The sequence below is a fragment of the Rhinoraja longicauda genome, chromosome 38, assembly GCF_053455715.1.
Source record: "Rhinoraja longicauda isolate Sanriku21f chromosome 38, sRhiLon1.1, whole genome shotgun sequence".
NCBI lineage: Eukaryota > Metazoa > Chordata > Chondrichthyes > Rajiformes > Arhynchobatidae > Rhinoraja > Rhinoraja longicauda.
The window spans coordinates 5,351,437-5,374,729 of record NC_135990.1 but is presented as its reverse complement, the minus strand read 5'-3'; the positions used below and the strand labels follow the sequence as shown (position 1 = coordinate 5,374,729).

Genomic DNA, 23,293 nt, shown 5'->3' with positions numbered 1-23,293 from the left:
AAACGTCACCCATTCCTTCTCTCCTGAAATGCTGCCTGACCCGCTGAGTTACTCCAGCATTTTGTGTCTATCATATATATATATATATACTAGACCAAGTGGACCCGTTGGGCCCAAACCTCTCCTGCATTGGTGCAGCACCCTGTCCCTCCCCCCCCTCCCCTCTCTCCTCAACCCCCCCTCCCCTCTCCCTTCTCCCCCCTTCCCCCCTCCCTCCCTCCTCCCCTCCCCCACCCCTCCTTTTAAACTTAAAAATGTGAATAACTTAAAAAATATAACACCAATATCAATAAAACTACTTGCATTATCACTAAAGTGACAATGGTGAGTAAGGTGGGCCTAAAATTGTGGCGCTGTCGTGCACCGTTTTGGCTGAGGTTCAGTCACAAACAAGGTAACAAACGAGAGTTTTAGCATATAGATATATATGTGTGTGTGTGAGTGTGTGAATATACGCGCACAGAACATTTTTCTCTCTCGTTGATCATATTGTTTACAATGTACTTTGTTTACATATTCTGTTATGCTGCTGCAATTAAGAATTTCATTGTGCACAAATAACTCAGCGGGCCAGGCAGCATCTCTGGAGAAAAGGAATGGGTGACGTTGAAAAAGGGTCTCGACCCGAAACGTCACCCATTCTTTCTCTCCACATATGCTGCCTGTCCCGCTGGGTTACTCCAGCTTTTTGCGTCTATCTTCGGTTTAAGCCAGCACCTGCAGTTCCTTCCTACACATGTCATTGGGACATGTGACAATAAAACACTCTTGGAACTGGACTGAATAAAAAAAGCACCAAAGTGCCAATGGGTGTTATAAGAAAATAACTGCAGATGCTGGCACAAATCGAAGGTATTTATTCACAAAATGCTGGAGTAACTCAGCAGGTCAGGCAGCATCTCGGGAGAGAAGGAATGGGCGACGTTTCGGGTCGAGACCCTTCCTCAGACTGATGAATCTGTGGAATTCTCTGCCTCAGAGGGCAGTGGAGGCCAATTCTCTGAATGCATTCAAGAGAGAGCTAGATAGAGCTCTTAAGGATAGCGGAGTCAGGGGGTTTGGGGAGAATGCAGGAACGGGGTACTGATTGAGAATGATCAGCCATGATCACATTGAATGGCGGTGCTGGCTCGAAGGGCCGAATGGCCTCCTCCTGCACCTATTGTCTATTGACCCGAAACGTCGCCCATTCCTTCTCTCCTGAGATGCTGCCTGACCTGCTGAGTTACCCCAGCATTTTGTGAATAAACACCTTCGATCAGCCACGGGTGGGTGGGTGGATGGGGCAGACTGGATGGGCTGAATGGCCTAAATGGGCTTGTGTGCCTTGCGGTGTTGCAGATGCAGAGCGCTCCGCTGGTGCGGGTGGAACTGGACGCATGTCGGCAGCAGCTGGAGTTGGAGCGGAACAGGAGCAGCAAGCTGCAGCAGCAGGTGCAGGAGTTACAGGTGAGCAGCCGACTCCAGGAGCAGAGCCAGGTGTGTACCCAGTCCGACCCTCGAGCCCGTCCACACTCCTCACTCACTCACACACGCCCACTGTCCACAGAGACGGCTCACATAACAGTATAACAGAGCTTTATTTGTCATTCGGTACCGAAGTACCGAAGGAAACTACATAGCAGTCATAAAAAAAAGAACACAAGACACATGACCCCAACACAAACGTCCATCACAGTGACTCCAAACACCCCCTCACTGTGATGGAGGCAACAAAACTTCCACTCTCTTCCCCACGCCCACGGACAGACAGCTCGTCCCCGACCGACCCGCACAGTCCCCGCAAGGGGATGGAAGTCCCCGCGGCCGAGTCGCACCGGGCGCTGAAACGTCTCGCGGCCGAGCCGGGCGATGAAAGGCCCCGCGACCAAGCCTTGCGCAGCTAAGTCCCGTGGCCGAGCCGCACCAGCGATGTAAAGTCCCGCGGCCGAGCCGCACCAGCGATGTAAAGTCCCGCAGCCGAGCCGCACCGGGCACTGTTAAGTCCCGCAGCCGAGCCGCACCAGCGATGAAAAGTCCCGTGGTCGAGCCGCACCGGGCACTGTTAAGTCCCGCGGCCGAGCCGCACCAGCGATGTAAAGTCCCGCAGCCGAGCCGCACCGGGCACTGTTAAGTCCCGCAGCCGAGCCGCACCAGCGATGAAAAGTCCAGCGGCCGAGCCGCACCGGGCGATGTTAGGCCCCGCAGCCGAGCCGCACCCCATGTCGTGAGGAAGAGAAAAGTTTCCCCCACCCCCCCCCACACCACCGCCCCCCACCCACACCACCACCCCCCACACATACACAACCAAAAAAAAATACAAAAACCATCCCAACACCGACACACAAAAAAAAAAAGGAAAAAAGACGAACAGACTGCTAGCGAGCCGCAGCCGTTAGGCGCCGCCACTTCCGCTTGACCCCTGATCCAATATACCAAGGCCACATTCAACCTCTTTTAAACTGCTGGTACTTTTTTAGTTTAGAGATACAGCGCGGAAACAGGCCCTTCGGCCCACCGAGTCCGCACCGACCAGCACATTAACACCATCCTACACACACTGGGGGACAATTTTTACTTTTATACCAAGCCGATTAACCTACAAACCTGCACGTCTTTGGAGTGTGGGGGGGGAAAGCGAAGTTCTCGTAGAAAACTCACGCAGGTCACGGGGAGAACGTACAAACTCCGTACAGACGGCGCCCGTAGTCAGGATCGAACCGGGGTCTCTGGCGCTGTCGGCGGTGTAAGGCAGCAACTCTACCGCTGCGCCACCCATGGTGCCATCTTTTGGTTTAGTCTTTTTGGAGATACAGCGTGGAAACAGGTCCATCGGGTTCTCACCGACCACCGATAACCTCTACACCAGTTTAGTTTAGAGATACAGAGTGGAAACAGGCCCTTCGGCCCACTGACTCCACGCCGATACTAGTTACATCCGACACGCAAGGGACAATTTGTAGAGGCCAATTGACCTACAAACCTGCACATCTTTGGAGTGTGGGAGGAGACCGGAGCACCCGGAGAAAACCCACGCGGTCACGGGGAGAACGTACAAACTCCGTACAGACAAGCATCCGTAGAACCCGGGTCTCTGGCGCTGTGAGGCAGCAACTCCACCGCCGGGCCACTCTGCTGCATTTCTTCCCCCTCATCCTTCTAAATTCCAGTGTAAATCCCAGTCTTTGGAATGTGGGAGGAAACCGGAGCACCCGTAGAAAACCCACGCGGTCACGGGGAGAACGTACAAAGGATGAGGGGGGATCTTATTGAAACATATAAGATAATTAGGGGATTGGACACATTAGAGGCAGGAAACATGTTCCCAATGTTGGGGGAGTCCAGAACAAGGGGCCACAGTTTAAGAATAAGGGGTAGGCCATTTAGAACGGAGATGAGGAAGAACTTTTTCAGTCAGAGAGTGGTGAAGGTGTGGAATTCTCTGCCTCAGAAGGCAGTGGAGGTCAGTTCGTTGGATGCTTTCAAGAGAGAGCTGGATAGAGCTCTTAAGGATAGCGGAGTGAGGGGGTATGGGGAGAAGGCAGGAACGGGGTACTGATTGAGAGTGATCAGCCATGATCGCATTGAATGGCGGTGCGTACATGCTCGAAGGGCCGAATGGCCTACTCCTGCACCTATTGTCTATTGTCTTTCCCCGTCCCTCTGCTCCATTGTATCTCTGCCCACTGGCCTCCTCCAACATGCGAGACTAACTGAATCAAATTCCTTTGCAGGCAAGAGTCTCCCAGAAGGTGCAAAGCAGGCAAGCTGGGTCACCAGGAGAGGGCGCCTGTGTGCAGGAAGCTGGATCCACCAAGTTAGTTTGTAAACTTTAACGTTTTAAAAAAATGTAAGCTCCCCTTTCATCTCTTCTTGTAAGTCTTTCTTTGACTGCCATCCAGCGCCTGGTCGTTCATTGGTATAAATCGACTATTATTGAACCATTCAGCAAACTCTGCAGTTACACAAAATCTGAAATAGAACAGAACGTGTTGGAGAAACTCATAAGGCCATCAGTCACAGGGGCAGAATTAGGCCATTCGGCCCAACGAGCCTGTTCCACCGTTCGATCACGACTGATCACAACCATCGATCGCCCGTACACTAGTTTCGTTTCGTTTTTTTAGTCTAGAGATACAGCATGGAAACTGGCCCTTCGGCCCACCGAGTCCGTGCCAACAAGTGATTAATATACATGTAGGCATAGAGTGATACAGTGTGGAAACTGGCCCTTCGGCCCACCGAGTCCGTGCCAACAAGTGATTAATATACATGCAGTCATAGAGTGACAGTGTGGAAACTGGCCCTTCGGCCCAACCTGCCCACACCGGCCAACGTGTCCCAGCTACACGAGTCCCACCTGCCCACGAGAGAGAGAGTGAGAGAGTTCCTGTTGTGGCGAGTTTTATTCCTCCATTCCCCACATCTGTCTCTGTCTCTTTTTGCTCTCAGAGTACTGGTTTCAATCCTCCTTTCCCCTCTCCACCGCCACCCCATTAGTTCTCTTATCTCATAGACGTTTACTAATACAACTTTCGTTGCTTTGCCAGTGATAAGAACAACGATGATTCATTCGATCACCTTGAAGGTAATAATCTAAGATTTAGCTTGATATTTCCCTTAATTAATCTTTATAGATGTGATATAAATATATTGTTCGCCCTTGCACGTTTTTTTATCTGCCCCTCACACCTTCTTGCGTTTGCACTCTCCGTGTAGCTGTGAATAAAACTGTATTCTACACGATAATGTAGAATAGAAGTTTGGAAGTCATGTTCCAGGTGTACAAGAGGTTGATGAGATCGCGTTTAGAGTACAGTTCAGTTCTGGGCACCATGTTATAGGAAAGATGGTGTCAAGCTGGAATGGGTACAGCGAAGATTTACGAGGATGTTGCCAGGACTAGATGGACTGAGCTATAGGGAAGAGGTTGAGTAGGCTGGGACTCTAATTCCTAAGAGCGCAGGAGGATGAGGGGTGATCTTATAGAGGTGTATAAAATCATGGGAGGAATAGATCGGGTAGATGCACAGAGTCTCTTCCCCAGAGTAGGCGAATTGATGACTAGAGGGCATAGGATTTAAGGTGAAGGGGAAAAGATTTAATAGGAATCTGAGGGGTAACGTTTTCACACAAAGGGTGGTGGGTGTATGGAACAAGCTGCCAGAGGAGGTAGTTGAGGCTGAGAACAGTTAGACAGGTACATGGATAGGACAGGTTTGGAGGGATATGAACCAAACGCAGGCAGGTGGGACTAGTGTAGCTGGGACATGTTGGCCGGTGTGGACAAGTTGGGCCGAAGGGCCTGTTTCCACGCTGTATCACTCTATGACTATATTTCTTTTCACTTGTTCTATTACCTATTATTACTCTTGAGATAGACACAAAATGCTGGAGTAACTCAGCGGGACAGGCAGCATCACCGGAGGGAAGGAATGGGTGACGTTTCGGGTTGAGACCCTTCTTCAGACTGAGGGTCAGGCGAGGGGGAGTCTAGAGATATGGAGGGGTAAGGTGTGAAAATGACAGATCACAGCAGACGATGGTAAGGAAATGTAGAATGGTTCATTGTTAGCTGAGAGGAGGCACACAATCGTGCCTTTGCTTCTGATGGACGTTTGCTTGCTGTGTTTCTGCATTACGATAAGGACTTTTCTACAGATAGAATTGATGGCACTCATGTCCTGACTTTGAAAGTTATGTTAAAGTTTCCCGACCCAAAACGTCACCTATCCATGTTCTCCAGAGATGCTGCCTGACCCGCTGAGTTACTCCAGCACTCTGTGAAACGTCACCTATCCATGTTCTCCAGAGATGCTGCCTGACCCGCTGAGTTACTCCAGCACTCTGGGAAACGTCACCTATCCATGTTCTCCAGAGATGCTGCCTGACCCGCTGAGTTACTCCAGCACTTTGTATAATAGGAATCCTTTCAATGAATAAACATTGTTTCAAGAGTACAAATAATTTTCTTTTATGGAAGAGTTAACTCCATGTCTCACCCACCCACGTTCTCTTGTTACATTGGTTGTGATCCAACATGGTTAATGTTGACTATCTGTAATTAATTAACCTAATCAATTTGTAGGAGGTACAGTGGTAGAGCTGCTGCCTCACAGCACCTGAGACCCGTGTTCGATCCTGACTTCGGTTGCTGAATATGCAACGTTTGTACGTTCTCCCTGTGACCACGTGGGTTTTCTCCGGGTGCTCCGGTTTCCTCCCACATCCCATAGACCTGCAGGTTTGTAGGTTAATTGGCTTCTGATCCAGAACCGGGGGCCACAGTCTATAAGAGTAAAGAATTAAAACTGAGATGAGAAAAAATCTTTTTCACCCAGAGAGTTGTGAATTTGTGGAATTCTGTGCCACAGAGGGCAGTGGAGGCCAATTCACTGGATGAATTTAAACGAGAGTTAGATAGAGCTCTAGGGGCTAGCGGAATCAAGGGATATGGGGAGAAGGCAGGCACGGGTTACTGATTGTGGATGATCATCCATGATCACAATGAATGCCCGTGCTGGCTCGAGGGGCCAAATGGCCTCCTCCTGCAACTGTTTTCTATGTTTCTGTGTTTCTCGTATTGCCCCTAGTGTGCAGGATGTGAAAGTGGAATAACATGGAAACTAGAGTGAGGGTGACCGATGGTCAGCATGGACCCGGTGGGCCGAAGGGCCTGTTTCTAAACGCTGCATCTCGAAAATCCTTCACCCTTGTACAGAACTTGTGCCTACTGCAATGTCCACCACCGCCACTGGGTGGCAGGAGCAGCTCAACCTTTTCCAATGTTCGACACAAAGAATGCTGGAGTAACTCATCTCTGGAGAACACGGATGGATGACATTTTGGGTCGGGATCTTCAGATTGAGTTTGAAGAAGGGTCGGTGTAAACCAGTTCCTTCCTGCACATTTCTCCTGTGGTTACCATGGACTGAGATCCCTGCTTCATGTTCCCATCTCCAGCTACACAATAGACAATAGACAATAGGTGCAGGAGGAGGCCATTCAGCCCTTCGAGCCAGTACCGCCATTCATTGTGATCATGGCTGATCATTCTCAATCAGTACCCCGTTCCTGCCTTCTCCCCATACCCCCTGACTCCGCTATCCTTAAGAGCTCTATCTAGCTCTCTCTTGAATGCAGTCAGAGAATTGGCCTCCACTGCCTTCTGAGGCAGAGATTTACAACTCTCTGACTGAAAAAGTTTTTCCTCATCTCCGTTCTAAATGGCCTACCCCTTATTCTTAAACTGTGGCCCCTGGTTCTGGACTCCCCCAACATTGGGAACATGTTTCCTGCCTCTAACGTGTCCAACCCCTTAATAATCTTATACGTTTTGATAAGATCCCGTCTCATCCTCCTAAATTCCAGTGTATGCAAGCCTAGTCGCTCCAGTTGTTTCAGTCTTTGCCTACTGTCCGAGATTTGAAGTATTTTTTACACGATAATTTAACCAACCTCTTTTTGCTATCTTTGTTCCATGTGTCCACCCGCTCAAACAGAGTGTGTTGGGTGTATGGAACGAGCTGCCAGAGAAAATGTTTAGGAAGGAACTGCAGATGCTGGTTTAAATTGAAGATAGACACAAACTGCTGGAGTAACTCAGCGGGACGGTCAGCATCTCTGGAGAGAAGGAAACGTTGACATTTCAGGTCGAGACCCTTGATCCAGGTGCTTTAACAACATTTAAAGCACAAACTGCTGGAGTAACTCAGAGATTCCCTGGCAGGAACGGGGTACTGATTGAGAATGATCAGCCATGATCACATTGAATGGCGGTGCTGGCTCGAAGGGCCAAATGGTCTCCTCCTGCACCTATTGTCTATTGCCTATAGAACACAGATAAATTACATTTTGGCTCGGGACCCTATAGACTGAATTTGAAGAAGGGTTTCTACCCAAAACACCAAACTATACTCTACCCACGTTTCTCCAAGGATGCCGAGTTTTCCAGCACTTTGTGTCTTTTTTTTTTGTAGACCAGCATCTGCAGTTCCTAGTTTCGACATTTAAAAGTCGTTTGGACAGGTAAATGATTAGGAATGGTTTAGAGCCATATGGGTCAAATGTGGGCAAATGGGACTAGTTTACACGGGTCAGCTTGGCTGGCATGGATGTGTTGGGCCGAAGGGCCTGTTTCCATGCTATGTGACTACGACTCCGAATCATTTCCCTCTCTGGAAGGTTGGCACAAAGTACAGCTCATAGTTCAGCACACTAACACGAGAGTGTTGATTTGTCCAAGGTACCAGCTTTCAGATGAGATGGTATCGCAAGGTGATCGAGTCATACTACATGGAAACAGGCCCTCAAAACATCACCTATCCATGGATGCTGCCTGTCCCGCTGAGTTACTCCAGTATTTCCTTTAGGAAGGAGATGAGGAAACATTTCTTTAGTCAGAGGGTGGTGAATCTGTGGAATTCTTTGCCACAGAAGGCAGTGGAGGCCAAGTCAGTGGATATTTTTTTAAGGCAGAGATAGATAGATTCTTGATTAGTACGGGTGTCAGAGGTTATGGGGAGAAGGCAGGAGAATGGGGTTAGGAGGGAGAGATAGATCAGCCACGATTGAATGGCGGAGTAGACTTGATGGGCCGAATGGCCTAATTCTACTCCTATCACTTATGACCTTATGACATTTTGTGTCATCGAGAGATGCTGCCTGTCCCGCTGAGTTACTCGAGCATTTTGTGTCCACCTGTCCATGTTCCCCAGAGATGCTGCCTGACCCACTGAGTCACTCCAGCACTTTGTGTCTTTTTTTTGTTGTAAAACCAGCATCTGCAGTTCATGGTTTCTCAGGAGATGTGACATTGTTTTGAACTATGGTGTACACAGCAATTGTTAATTCTGTGTTGGTGCCTCTTTCAAACGATATATTGTTTGGTATTCCTTCACCCTGTTGTTGCAGTTTGTGATTTGTGATGTTGTCTCGTTATGTTCCAGACAACGAGGAGCCTCCCAACTCAGAGTCCTCTGCAAACAGGTACATTCAACTTTATACACTTCATAGAACAGTGCAGCACAAGAACAGACCCTTTGGCTCACAATGTCCATGCTGAACAGACACAGATAGGTAGGTAGATAGACAGACAGACAGACAGACAGACAGACAGACAGGCAGACAGACAGACAGACAGACAGACAGACAGACAGACAGACAGACAGACAGACAGACAGACAGACAGACAGACAGACAGACAGACAGACAGACAGACAGACAGACAGACAGACAGACAGACAGACAGACAGACAGACAGACAGACAGACAGACAGACAGACAGACAGACAGACAGACAGACAGACAGACAGACAGACAGACAGACAGACAGACAGACAGACAGACAGACAGACAGACAGACAGACAGACAGACAGACAGACAGACAGACAGACAGACAGACAGACAGACAGACAGACAGACAGACAGACAGACAGACAGACAGACAGACAGACAGACAGACAGACAGACAGACAGACAGACAGACAGACAGACAGACAGACAGACAGACAGACAGACAGACAGACAGACAGACACTCTGGTATCTGCCTACCCCACCACCACCACCACACAGGCAAAACGTTCCAGGCACCCAGCACTCTTGCCCACACACCTCCCAATGGCATAATTCTGCTCCTGTAACTTATGAACTTTTGCACATGTGAATCAATTTCAAATGGGGGAGAAGGCAGGAGAATGGGCTTGAGAGGGAGAGATAGATCAGCCATGATTGAATGGTGGAGCAGACTTGATGGGCCGAATGGCCCAATTCTGGTCCTATTCCTTCTGGTCTGATGAAATGACAATTCCTTACGGTCTGCTGGAATGTTCTCAACTGATGAGTTACGAGTGTCGGGGGTTGAAATTGCCCCGTTATCCCCGAGCGTTTGTGCGCACTGCCCTGGTTTGACCGAGTCTTTCTCGTCTCCCCAGTAACGCTGGGCCTCAGATACAGGAGCTGTTGAAGCAGATCTCCGCCCTGCAGCAGGACCTGAGGGAGTCCAAGACCACACAGCGGCAGCAGAACGCAATCATCCGCGGCCTACGAGAGGTGAGCCAACGACACCGGGCTTCATGGGTGACGTCTCGGATCGAGACACTTCTCCAGTCATGGGTGACGTCTCGGATCGAGACACTTCTCCAGTCAAAGACTGGAGCGACTAGGCTTGTATACACTGGAATTTAGACGGATGGGAGGAGATCTTATCGAAACGTATAAGATTATTAAGGGGTTGGACACGCTAGAGGCAGGAAACATGTTCCCAATGTTGGGGGAGTCCAGAACAAGGGGCCACAGTTTAAGAATAAGGGGAAGGCCTTTTAGAACTGAGATGAGGAAAAATGTTTTCAGTCAGAGAGTTGTGAATCTGTGGAATTCTCTGCCTCAGAAGGCAGTGGAGGCCAATTCTCTGAATGCATTCAAGAGAGAGCTGGATAGAGCTCTTAAGGATAGCGGAGTCAGGGGGTATGGGGAGAAGGCAGGAACGGGGTACTGATTGAGAATGATGAGCCATGATCACATTGAATGGCGGTGCTGGCTCGAAGGGCCGAATGACCTCCTCCTGCACCTATTTTCTATTGTCTATTGTCTCGGGTCGAGACACTTCTCCAGTCTGAAGACGTGGGTCATAGATAGACTCAAAATGCTGGGGTAACTCAGCGGGACAGGCAGCATCACTGCAGAGAAGGAATGGGTGACGTTTCTTCAAGAAGAGTTCTTCTTCTGCTTTCTCTTCTTCTTCGTCTTCAAGAAGGGTCTCGACCCGAAACGTCACCCATTCCTCTCCAAAGATGCTGCCTGTCCCACTGAGTTACTCCAGCATTTTGTGTCTATCTTGGGTTTAAACCAGCATCTGCAGTTCCTTCCTACACAGACACTGGGCTTAATGTTCAGACCAGTTCAGGTTGGTTTATTGTCACGTGTACCGTGTATCATTTTTGTGTACAAGTTCAGTACAAGTATCTCTCCACATCAGCACTTTGATACATCTTAGATAAGCATTTATTCACCAAATGCTGGAGTAACTCAGCAGGTCAGGCAGCATCTCAGGAGAGAAAGAATGGGTGACGTTTTGGGTCACCCATTCCTTCTCTCCCGAGATACTGCCTGACCCGCTGAGTTACTCCAGCATTTGGTGTCTATCTTCAATTTAAACCAGCATCTGCAGTTCCTTCCTACACAATATATAGAGTCACCAGTTTGGTGCCATTTCCAAGTCCCAGATCGCAGCCAGATACCCCAGCCAATGGCACAGTGCTGGAGTAACTCAGTGCATCAGGCAGCATCCCTGGAGAACATGGATAGGTGATAAGTGTAGGAAGGAACTGCAGCTGCTGGTTTACACCTAAGTTAGGCACAAAATGCCGGAGTAACTCAGCGGGACAGGCAGCATGTCTGGAGAGAAGGAATGGGTGACGTTTCTGGCCGAGACCCTTCTTCAGACTGAGAGTCAGGGAGAGGGGAGACTAGAGGTTTGGGAAAGTACGTGCTAATCATGCCTCGTACGTTCTCACCCAAATCACGGGCGGCGCGGTGGCGCAGCGGTAGAGTTGCTGCCTTACGGCGTTTGCAGCGCCGGAGACCCGGGTTCGATCCCGACTACGGGCGCCGTCTGTACGGAGTTTGTACATTCTCCCCGTGACCCGCGTGGGGTTTTCTCCGAGATCTTCGGTTGCCTCCCACACTCCAAAAGACGTTCAGGTGTGTAGGTTAATTGGCTTGGTGTGTGTGTAAATTGTCGCTGGTGTGCGTAGCATGGTGTTAGTGTGCGGGGATCGCTGGTCGGCGCGGACCCGTTGGGGCGAAGGGCCTGTTTCCGTGCTTTATATCTAAACAAAGCTGAACTAAAATCACCGATTCATTGGAGCTTGGGGCCTGCCTCACTGTTGTGTTGAACTTGTGACTCTGTTATATAGTTCAGCAGAGCTGCCGCCCGCTGGGGTTTCAATGACGGTCCGTTTATTCCGCGTATGTGTGCCTGCGCCACTCAGCCTTGGCGGTGCGAGCTGCCGGTGATGTGGTGCTCACGGTCCTGTGATCATTGACTTTCCAGCCCACCGAGCGTACCCTGTCCCGATCAATAACTACATCTCCAGTCAACGTAGGGTCACCCTGTCCCGCCATTGATAGACAATAGACAATAGGTGCAGGAGGAGGCCATTCGGCCCTTCGAGCCAGCACCGCCATTCAATGTGATCATGGCTGATCATTCTCAATCAGTACCTCGTTCCTGCCTTCTCCCCATACCCCCTGACTCCGCTATCCTTAAGAGCTCTATCCAGCTCTCTCTTGAATGCATTCAGAGAATTGGCCTCCACTGCCTTCTGAGGCAGAGAATTCCACAGATTCACAACTCTCTGACTGAAAAAGTTTTTCCTCATCTCCGTTCTAAATGGCCTACCCCTTATTCTTAAACTGTGGCCCCTGGTTCTGGACTCCCCCAACATTGGGAACATGTTTCCTGCCTCTAATGTGTCCAACCCCTTAATAATCTTATACGTTTCGATAAGATCTCCTCTCATCCTTCTAAAGTCTCCTCCCATCCTAGTCGCTCCAGTCTTTCAACATACGACAGTCCCGCCATTCCGGGAATTAACCTAGTAAACCTACACTGCACTCCCTCAATAGCAAGAATGTCCTTCCTCAAATTTGGAGACCAAAACTGCACACAGTACTCCAGGTGCGGTCTCACTAGGGCCCTGTACAACTGCAGAAGGACCTCTTTGCTCCTATACTCAACTCCTCTTGTTATGAAGGCCAACATTCCATTGGCTTTCTTCACTGCCTGCTGTACCTGCATGCTTCCTTTCAGTGACTGATGCACCAGGACACCCAGATCTCGTTGTACGTCCCCTTTCCCATGAAGGGTGCGTACAAAGTTACAAATACCCCCCTGAGCCAGTTCGCTCTTTGCTCTCCCCCCCCGCCCCTCCCTCACGGTGGTCTCCCATGCTGGCTCCCCATTGTCCGTTGTTCCACACCATCCTCACTGATTGGGGTCTGTTGGTCGGGAAGCTGAGGGTCCAGTTGCCGAGAGGAGTGCTGACTCCAAATTCCACGCGTTTGGAGATGAGCTTGAATGGGATCATGGTACCAAGCTGGGCTGGAGTAGAAGTCTGCCGTGGACCTATTGGGGCGGTAGGCGATATGCAGTGGGTCAAGGTTGCTTGGTGGACTGCACTTAATGGGTTCCACTATGTCTCACACTCTGCGCTTGTGACCTCCCGACAGATACTGTCACCGAGCTGCTCCAAACTCAGAGGCACCTCCTGTTTTGGTGCCTAATCCTGTACCCTTTTCTCTCTAGGAATTGGAAGAAGCCAACTTAAACAAACCAAGAGAAATAAAGGTAAGAGGGCGATGAGCAGAGGTGCTTTTTTTAAATTGCCAGTCATTGATTTTGCTGCTTTTGCCCATCCTTAAGTGTGTGTGCATGTCAGCGTGCATGGCGTGTGTGTGTGTGTGCATGGGGTGTGTGCATGGCGTGTGTGTATGGCGTGTGTGTGTGCATGTCGTGTGTGTGTGCCTGACGTGTGTGTGTGCATGGCGTGTGTGTGTGCATGGCGTGTGTGCATGGCGTGTGTGTGTGTGCATGGCGTGTGCATGGCGTGTGTGTGTGCATGGCGTGTGTGTGTGCATGGCGTGTGTGTGTGCATGCCGTGTGTGTGTGCATGGAGTGTGTGTGCATGGTGTGTGTGTGCACATGGCGTGTGTGTGCACGTGGCATGTGAGTGCGCGTGGCATGTGTGTGCACATGGCGTGTGTGTGTGTGTGGCATGTGTGCACATGGCGTGTGTGTGTGCATGGCATGTGCATTTGCAAGTTTTTGCGTGTGCAATCGCGAAATTGTGTGCGCACATCTATGGGGTGTGCAGAGCATGCAAACTCCACACAGCGGTCAGGGTCAGGATCGAACCCGGGCTGCTGGAGCTGGGAGGTCGTGACTCTAGCAGCATTACTGTACCGCGCCGCGCTCCCTCCAGTGTGACTCTGTTCTGGCTGAGTCGCTGGGTGATGTTCAAAAGGTCACAGAGTGCTGGAGTAACTCCGTGGGTCAAGCAGCATCTCTGGAGAACATGGAGAGGTGAAGTGGATTGGGTCAGGATCCTTCTTCAGACTCTGAGTTTGACGTAGGGTCCCGATCTGAAACGTCACATCCATGTCCTCTGCCTGACCCGCTGAGTTTAGTTTCGTTTAGATCAGAGATACAGCGCGGAAACAGGCCCTTCGGTCCACTGAGTCTGTGCTGACCAGCGATCCCCACACACTAGCACTGTCCTACACACACTACGGACAATTTACAATCTTTACCGTGGCAATTGGCGTATAAACCACCTCGTCTTTGGAGTGTGGGAGGAAACTGGAGCTCCCGGAGAAAACCCACGCGGTCACGGGGAGAACGTACAGACAAGCTCCCGTAGTCAGGATCGAACCCGGGTCTCTGGCGCTGTGAGGCAGCAACTCTACCGCTGCGCCACCATTCTACTCCAGCACTTGTGTATTAAGCAGCATCTGAAGAAGGGGGTCTCGACCCGAAACGTCACCCATTCCTTCTCCCCAGAGATGCTGCCTGTCCGGCCGAGTTACTCCAGCTGTTTTGTGTCGACCTTCGATCTAAACCCGGGTCTGCAGTTCTCTCCGACAGCCTCCGCAGTCACTTGACTCTTCATTTGGGCGGTGTTTCTCGGCAGGCCTCGCTGGAGGAGGTGGACAGCGAGCTGTTCCGGGTGCGGGAGGAGCTGCAGAAGGTCTGGGACATGCTCCACACGAGGAACAGCAAGCTGGAGGAGCAACACCAGGAGCTGGAGTCCACTCGAGGCCAGGTTAGCACCCGCACTCACCAGAACGGCCGCCCAGGCACAACACGAACAAGCACAGGCCCCAGCTTTAGGTTGCAGTTCAGATTTATTATCCTCACATGTACCCAGGTGCCAGTGAACAGCTGTGTCTTGCACGCCATCCAATCCAATCAGACATACCATGCATTGATAACACGGGCGGCACGGTGGCGCAGCGGTAGAGTTGCTGCCTTACAGCGAATGCAGCGCCGGAGACTCAGGTTCGATCCCGACTGCGGGCGCCGTCTGTACGGAGTTTGTACGTTCTCCCCATGACCTGCGTGGGTTTTCTCCGAGATCTTCGGTTTCCTCCCACACTCCAAAGACGTGCAGGTATGTAGGTTAATTGGCGGGGCAAATGTAAAAATTGTCCCTAGTGGGTGTAGGATAGTGTTAATGTGCGGGGATCACTGGGCGGCACGGATTTGGAGGGCCGAAAAGGCCTGTTTCCGGCTGTATATATATGATATGATGATATGATATGATAGTCCATAAAATCCAGGAGCATAGAAAATAAGAGGAGGCCATTTGGCCCTTCGAGCCAGCACCGCCATTCATTGTGATCATGGCTGATCATCCACAATCAGTACCCCGTGCCTGCCTTCTCCCCATATCCCTTGATTCCGCTAGCCCCCAGAGCTCTATCTAACTCTCTTTTAAATTCATCCAGTGAATCGGCCTCCACTGCCTTCTGTGGCAGAGAATTCCACAAATTCACAACTCTGGGTGAAAAAGTCTTTTCTCACCTCAGTTTTAAAATGGGAAAAAAAAGCAGAAATAGGCCATTCGGCCCATCGAGTCTACTTCTCCATTCAATCATGGGACAGGTAACATCTCTGGAGAGAAGGAATGGATGATGTTTGAAGAAGGGTCTCGACCCGAAATGCCACCTATTCCTTCTCTCCAGAGATGCTGCCTGTCCCGCTGAGTTACTCCAGCATGTTTGTTAGGTAGATAGTTGGATCTATAAATAGTGAGATCTATAGGTACATAGATCTATATATGTCCCGCCCCCCCTGACATCAGTCTGAAGTAGGGTCTCGACCCGAAACGTCACCCATTCCTTCTCTCCTGAGATGCTGCCTGACCCGCTGAGTTACTCCAGCATTTTGTGACATAAATACCTTCGATTTGTACCAGCATCTGCAGTTATTTTCTTACACTAGATCTATAGATGGGTAGACACAAAATGCTGGAACAACTCAGCGGGTCAGGTTGCATCTCTGGAGAGAAGGAATGGGCGACGTTTTGGGCCGAGACCCTTCTTATATACTTTATTGTCACATGTAAAATGTCACAGTGAAATTCTTTGTGAAACCATACACAAGGTATGCAAAGAGTCACCATGTAAAGGGCGCTGACAAAGTTACAAAGTATCATTGCAGTCGCAAAGGGTCCCTCTTTGTTCTCGGTGGCCCACTCCCATGCCGGCTCCCATTTTGTTCTAGGCAGCCCTCCCCCCCCACGCCAACAATGGCCTCATGATGTACGTGAGAGATTTGACATTGAAGCTGGCACTTGGAGTAATTCCAAATGGCCCCACCCATGGTTCAGTAACATGGGGACATTAACATGGAGCTGGCCCAACTCTTTTTCATGTTGCTTCTGATGAATAGCAGACAACAGGGAACAAAAGACCCTATTGTTGACGTGTCACATTACAGTGCGGCCCTTGTTTGCTGTGCTTCCTTGTAAAGAGACCTCTTAGAAACATGGAAACATAGAAAATAGGTGCAGGAGTAGGCCATTCGTCCCATCGAGCCTGCACCACCATTCAATATGATCATGGCTGATCAACTCTATCCCGTACCTGCCTTCTCTCCATACCCCCTGATCCCTTTAGCCACAAGGGCCACATCTAACTCCCTCTTAAATATAGCCAATGAACTGGCCTCAACTACCTTCTGTGGCAGAGAATTCCACAGATTCACCACTCTCTGTGTGAAAAAAAACGTTCTCATCTCGGTCCTAAAAGACTTCCCCCTTATCCTTAAACTGTGACCCCTTGTTCTGGACTTCCCCAACATCGGGAACAACCTTCCTGCATCTAGCCTGTCCAACCCCTTAAGAATTTTGGCTTCGAGGTGAAGTGAGATCATGCCATCAAAATTTTTTAGTTTACAGACACAACGTGGAAACAGGCCCTTCGGCCCACCGAGTCCGTGCCGACAATCGATCACCCGTTCACGCTAGTTCTACGTTATCCCAATTTTGCAACCTGCACACCAGGGAGCAATTTACAGAGGGCCAATTATCCTACAAACCCGCACGTCTTTGGGATGTGGGAAGGAACGCGGAGAAAACCAACGCAGTTACAGGGAGAACCTACAAACTGCACACAGACAGCGCCTGCCGTCAGGATCGAACCCGGTTCTCTAGCGCTGTGAGGCAGCAGCTCTACCAGCTGCGCCACCCTGATACGGGAGTGGTGTATAATCCACTTCACCTAACATAGGAGGCATGTTGCAGCTACCTGTACCTTCTCTGTAGCCATTACGCTACAACGCACTGATGCTATATTCCACAGTCTGGTACTTTTCCTCTTTGCACTACCTGCTGCAATAAACAATAGACACTCGGCCCTTCGAGCCAGCACCGCCATTCAATGTGATCCTGGCTGATCATTCTCAATCAGTACCCCGTTCCTGCCTTCTCCCCATACCCCCTGGCTCCGCTATCCTTAAGAGCTCTATCCAGCTCTCTCTTGAATGCATTCAGAGAATTGGCCTCCACTGCCTTCTGAGGTGGAGAATTCCACAGATTTACAACTCTCTGACTGAAAAAGGTTTTTCCTCATCTCCGTTCTAAATGGCATACCCCTTATTCTTAAACTGTGTGGCCCCTTGTTCTGGACTCCCCCAACATTGGGAACATGTTTCCTGCCTCTAACGTGTCCAACCCGTTAATAATCTTATATGTTTCGATAAGATCGATGTGTGCGATGGGTAGGAAAGAACTGCAGATGCTGGTTTAAATCGAAGGTAGACACCAAATGCTGGAGTAACTCAGCGGGTCAGGCAGCATCTCTGGATAGAAGGAATGGGTGACGTTTCGGGCTGAGATCCTCCTTCAGACTGAGAGTCAGTGGAAAGTGAAACGAGAGATAGAGACGGTGATGTAGAGAGATAGAACAAATGAATGAGAGACATGCAAAAAGGTAACATGCAATAAAGGAAACAGGCCATTGTTAGCTGTTTGCTGGGTGAGAACGAGAAGCTGGTGCAACTTGGTTTGGGGGAGGGATGGGAAGAGAGGGGATGCAGGGGTTACTTGATGTTAGAGAAATCGATATTGGGACTATAGATGGACACAAGAAGCTGAAGTAACTCAGCGGGACAGGCAGCATCTCTGGAGAGAAGGAATGGAATCCAGAGATGTTGCCATGTTCAAAAGCAATAGAACTTGGCCATTCGGCCCATCAAGTCTACCCCCGCCATTCAATCATGGATGATCTATCTCTCCCCCCAAACCCCATTCTTCAGCCTTTTCCCCATAACCCCTGATGCCTGTACTAGTCAAGAAGCCTGTCTGCTGAGTTACTCCAGCTTTTTGTGTCCATCTTTAGTCCCAATATCTATCAGCTTTTTGTGTCTATCTTTGGTTTAAACCAGCATCTGCAGTTCCCTCCTACACACATCAATATTGGGACTATGTGTAGGAAAGAAAACTGCAGATGCTGGTTTAAATCGAAGGTAGATGCAAAATGCTGGAGTAACTCAGCGGGTCAGGCAGCATCTCTGGAGAGAAGGAATGGGCGACGCTTCGGGTCAAGACATCTGAGGATCCGAAGAAGGGTCTCGACCCGAAACGTCACCCATTCCTTCTCTCCAGAGATGCTGCCTGACCCGCTGAGTTACTCCAGCATTTTGTGCCTATCTTCAAAAATTGGGACTTGTGGTTCAACCAGAGGTTGGTGCTATCTGTCAAGTCAAGTCAATTTTATTTGTATAGCACATTTAAAAACAACCCACGTTGACCAAAGTGCTGTACATCTGATTAGGTTCCAATAGAAAAAAAATGAAAAACATACAGTAGCACGCAAACAGTTCACAGCGCCTCCTCAATGAGCCTCAAACGCTAGGGAGTAGAAATAGGTTTTGAGCCTGGACTTAAAGGAGTCGATGGAGGGGGCAGTTCTGATGGGGAGAGGGATGCTGTTCCACAGTCTAGGAGCTGCAACCGCAAAAGCGCGGTCACCCCTGAGCTTAAGCCTAGACCGCGGGATAGTGAGTAGCCCCAAGTCGGCCGACCTGAGGGACCTGGAGTTAGAGAGGCGGGTTAGAAGATTTTTGATGTGGGGGGGGGAGTGTCCATTTAGGGCTTTATCTGTGTGTGGGGGATGCTTGCTCTTGTCCAAGCTGAGAGTGGACACTTTTGTTCTGCAGTTCACTGAATGTAACTCTGAGAATCAGAGGCTGGAAGACCTGGTGACCTCCTTGAAGCAACAAGTGTCGGAGAAGTAAGTCGAATGAGTCATGCACCTGTGGTGTGCTGGGGCTGCAAGTAAAGGTCGTGCCTGCATGTGGGCCTTGCTACACACTCTGCATTGCTGTGGGACCCACAAAGGCAGATGAATAAAAAGGGCCACTCACAGATCTGGGGGACGTAAGGCTCAAGGAAATGTTTCCCGTAATCATAAGCTCATAAGTGATGGGAGTAGAATTGGGCCATTCGGCCCATCAAGTCTACTCTGCCATTCAATCATGGCTGCCAAAGCAGCCACAGCCAGACATAAAATCACTTTTTTCCCACAAGTGATAGTTCCACTCAATAACCAAAGTCTGTAGTCTCTTTTTTGCTCTGGTTTATTTTCACACATATGTTTAGACCGTAATGTTGTGTCCTTGTTTTGATGTGGTTATGCTTTATTGTTTTGATGTGGTTATGCTTTATTGTTTTGATGTGGTTATGCTTTATTCTTAATTGTTAACTGTATTGTTCGTGTTGTCATTTGTGAGCGGAGCACCAAGGCACATTCCTTGTATATGCACATACTTGGCCAATAAACTTATTCATTCACTCTATCTCTCCCTCCTAACCCCATTCTCCTGCCTTCTCCCCATAACCCCTGACACCCGTACTAAATCGAGAATCTTATCGATCCCGTTCTTAAATCTATCCACTGACTTTGTCTCCACAGCCTTCTGTGGCAAAGAGTTCCGCAGATTCACCGGTCACTGTAATGTCACAGAGTAAGTCATCGCTCTGGATCGATGCTGCAGGATGAGCGATCGCTGACTGATAAACCTGACCTGAAAGTCACCCAGTTCCCCCGGGCACGGCGGCTCCATCAGACCAGCTAACTTGCTCATTGTTAACAAGACCCAGATGAATTGCATACGGTGCCAATTCAGGCCCTTCAGCCCAACTGGCCCATGCCGACCAACATGCCCCATCTACGCTGGTCCCATTTTCCCGCGTTTGGTCCATCTATACACTAAAACTCTCGTTTGTTTGTTTGTTTGTTCCTGAACTACAGCCAAAACGGTACACGATAGCGCAACAATTTTAGGCCCACCTTACTCACCGTCGTCCCTTTGGTGCTAATGGAAGAAGTTTAATTGAAATCGGTGTTATATATTTAAAGTTATTCACGTTTTAAAGTTTAAATCTATCTCCTAGGGAGGGAGGGGGGGGGGGATGGAGGGAGGGAGGGAGGATAAGGGGGTAGAGGGGGAAGGATTGGGAGGAGGGGGAGGGGGAAGGGAGAGGGAGGAGGGGGGGAGGGAAGGGGGAGGGGGAGTGGGGGAGGAGAGGGGGCTGCACCAAGACAGGAGTGGTTTGGGCCCAACGGGTCCACTTGGTCTAGTATCCCTCTAAACCTTTCCTTTCCATGTAACTGTCCATTTGTCATTTAACAAGGGTCGAGTTGCTGCCTCACAGCACCGGAGACCCGGGTTCGATTCTAACCTCGAGCGCCGTCTGTACGGAGTTTGTACGTTCTCCCCGTGACCTGCGTGGGTTTTCTCCGAGATCTTCGGTTTACTCCCGCGCTCCAAAGACGTACAGGGTTTGTAGGTTAATTGGCTGGGTAAAGGTAAAAATTGTCCCTAGTGGGTGTAGGATAGTGTTAATGTGCGGGGATCGCTGGTCGGCGCGGACTCGGTGGGCCGAAGGGCCTGTTTCTGCGCTGTATCTCTAAAAACCGAACTACATACGGCGCTGAATCAGGCCCTTCAGCACAACTTGCCTATGCCGACCAACATGCCCCATCTACGCTCGTCCCATTTTCCCGCTTTGGTCCATGTCCCTCTAAACCTTTCCTATACACGTACCTGTCCATTTGTCATTTAACGAGGGTGGAGTTGCTGCCTCACAGCGCCGGAGACCCAGGTTCGATTCTAACCTCGGGTGCCGTCTGTACGGAGTTTGTACGTTCTCCCCGTGACCTGCGTGGGTTTTCTCCGAGATCTTCTGTTTCCTCCTACACTCCAAAGGCGTACAGGTTTACAGGCTAATTGACTTGGTGTAAGTGTAAATTGTCCCTCGTGTGTGTAGGGTAGTATAAGTGCGCGGGGATCGCTGGTCGGCGCGGACTCAGTGGGCCGAAGGGCCTGTTTCCGCGCTGAATCTCTAAACTAAACTAAACTAGAAATGAAATATCCTGATTACCGAAAGAAGCAATCAGGGTGTAATAGTGCAAGGGAGCTTTGAGAAAAGCAGTTACTTTTAATTTCTCTCATTTATATCAAATGCGTTGGGCTGTAAAGCAGGGCGTGGGATGATGGCTGGTGGGGGTTCGATGTTGCCACAGGATACTTCACTGAAGTTCATGTCCCTGTGGTTCCAGGGAGCACGTTCTCAGGCAGCATGAGAGGCTCAGACAAACTGAGAAAACCGACTTTCAAATAAAGATTTCGGCATTGGAATTAAAGGTTTGCTGATTTTTTTCTCTCTCCCCTCAATGCTCCAACTTTATGTCTGTCTGTGTGCACACGCGTGTGTATGTGTGTACGCATGTGTGTATGTGTTTGTGTCTGATATGTGTGTGTGCACCTCTATATGTGTGCGTGTGTCTCGGTGTGCACGTTTGTGTGTGTGTGCCCTTGTGTATGTGTGCGTGTGTCTCTGCTTGTGTGTGTCTGTGTGTGCGAGGGTGTGTGCGAGCGAGTGTGCGTGTGTCTTTGTGTGCGTGCATGTGTGTACATGTGCATGGGTTTGCATGTGTGTGTTGTGCATGTGTGGATGTGTGTGCACGCATGTCTGTGGGTGTGTGTGCATACATGTCTGGGTGCGTGTGCATGCATGTCTACGTGTGTGTGAGCATGCCTGTTTGTGTGTGTGAATGCATGTCTGGGTGTGTGTGTGTATGGGTGTGAGCGTGCATGTGGGTGTGTGTGCATGCATGTCTGGGTGTGTGTGCATTCATGTCTACGTGTGTGTGAGCATGCGTGTGTGTGAGCATGCGTGTGGGGGTGTGTGTGAATGCATGTCTGTGTGGGTGTGTGTGTGTATGAGTGTGAGCGTGCGTGTGTGTGTGTGTTTGGGTGTGTGTTAATCCTCTCTCCCTCTCCTATCTGACCAGATGGCATGGTGTGCAAAACAAAGCTATTCATTAAACCCCGCACATATATCAATAATAAAGTAAACCTAAACTTTCTCCTTTAAGTATGTTACGAAACCTAAATGTTTTGATCACAATGTACAAATATAGAAACATCAGTTTGAATCAGTCTGAAGAAGGGTCTCGACCCGAAACGTCGCCCATTCCTTCTTTCCCGAGATGCTGCCTGACCTGCTGAGTTACTCCAGCATTTTGTGAACAAATACCTTTGATTTGTACCAGCATCTGCAGTTATTTTCTTATAATATAGAAACATACGGTATGCCTATGATTGACTCTGTGGCTCTGAATTCAGGAACAAGCTTTCATTTCCTGTCTCCAGGCAAATGCCGAGTTGCTGTGAATTTTGATTTTAAACGTGTTAGATGGCGTTGTGAGCACACGGTGTAGTTATTGTAGATGTTGTACGTCTTGACGTGAGGTCTCCCCTGACTCTCAGTCTGAGAGGAAGAAGGGTCTCGACCCAAAATGTCACCCATTCCTTCTCTCCGGAGATGCTGCCTGGCCCGCTGAGTTACTCCAGCGTTTTTGTGTCTGTCCTCGTGCGTGAGTCTGACCTGTTTGATCTTGTTCAGTTGGCAGAAGTGGAAGTCGCGGGTGGAGCCCAAGAGGAGGTTCAGACTGAGGAAGGCAAGAGGTAAGAAGTGGGGATATAACCAATGTTCTTCTGGCAAAGCCAACGAAGGTTGCACCCCAAGCAGAGAGATCAGCGGTAGAGTTGCTGCCTTACGTTCGAACCTGACTATGGGTGCTGTCTGTACGGAACTTGTACATTCGTCTTGTGACCGAGTGGGTTCTCTCCGGGTGCTCCGGTTTCCTCCCACATTCCAAAGACGTGCAGATTCGTAGGCTAATTGGCTTCTGTAAATTGTCCCTAGTGGTGTAGAATAGAACTAGAGTACAGGGGATCG

General features: G+C 49.7%; 1 protein-coding gene across 9 annotated transcripts in view; it reads left to right on the top strand.

The window, feature by feature from the left end:
- Positions 1–23,293, top strand: part of LOC144610803 (uncharacterized) — a 102,257-nt gene that overhangs the window by 60,131 nt on the left and 18,833 nt on the right. For 7 of the 9 annotated variants that reach the window (XM_078429717.1, XM_078429711.1, XM_078429712.1 and 4 more), the window contains 10 exons: positions 1,342–1,449; positions 3,714–3,796; positions 4,530–4,567; positions 8,928–8,967; positions 9,914–10,031; positions 13,288–13,329; positions 14,672–14,803; positions 19,204–19,277; positions 21,609–21,693; positions 22,958–23,019. In XM_078429717.1, coding sequence (XP_078285843.1) covers positions 1,342–1,449; positions 3,714–3,796; positions 4,530–4,567; positions 8,928–8,967; positions 9,914–10,031; positions 13,288–13,329; positions 14,672–14,803; positions 19,204–19,277; positions 21,609–21,693; positions 22,958–23,019 — 782 coding nt within the window. The remainder of the gene's footprint in view (positions 1–1,341; positions 1,450–3,713; positions 3,797–4,529; positions 4,568–8,927; positions 8,968–9,913; positions 10,032–13,287; positions 13,330–14,671; positions 14,804–19,203; positions 19,278–21,608; positions 21,694–22,957; positions 23,020–23,293) is intronic. The other 2 variants (XM_078429713.1, XM_078429716.1) reach the window with 2 other exon arrangements.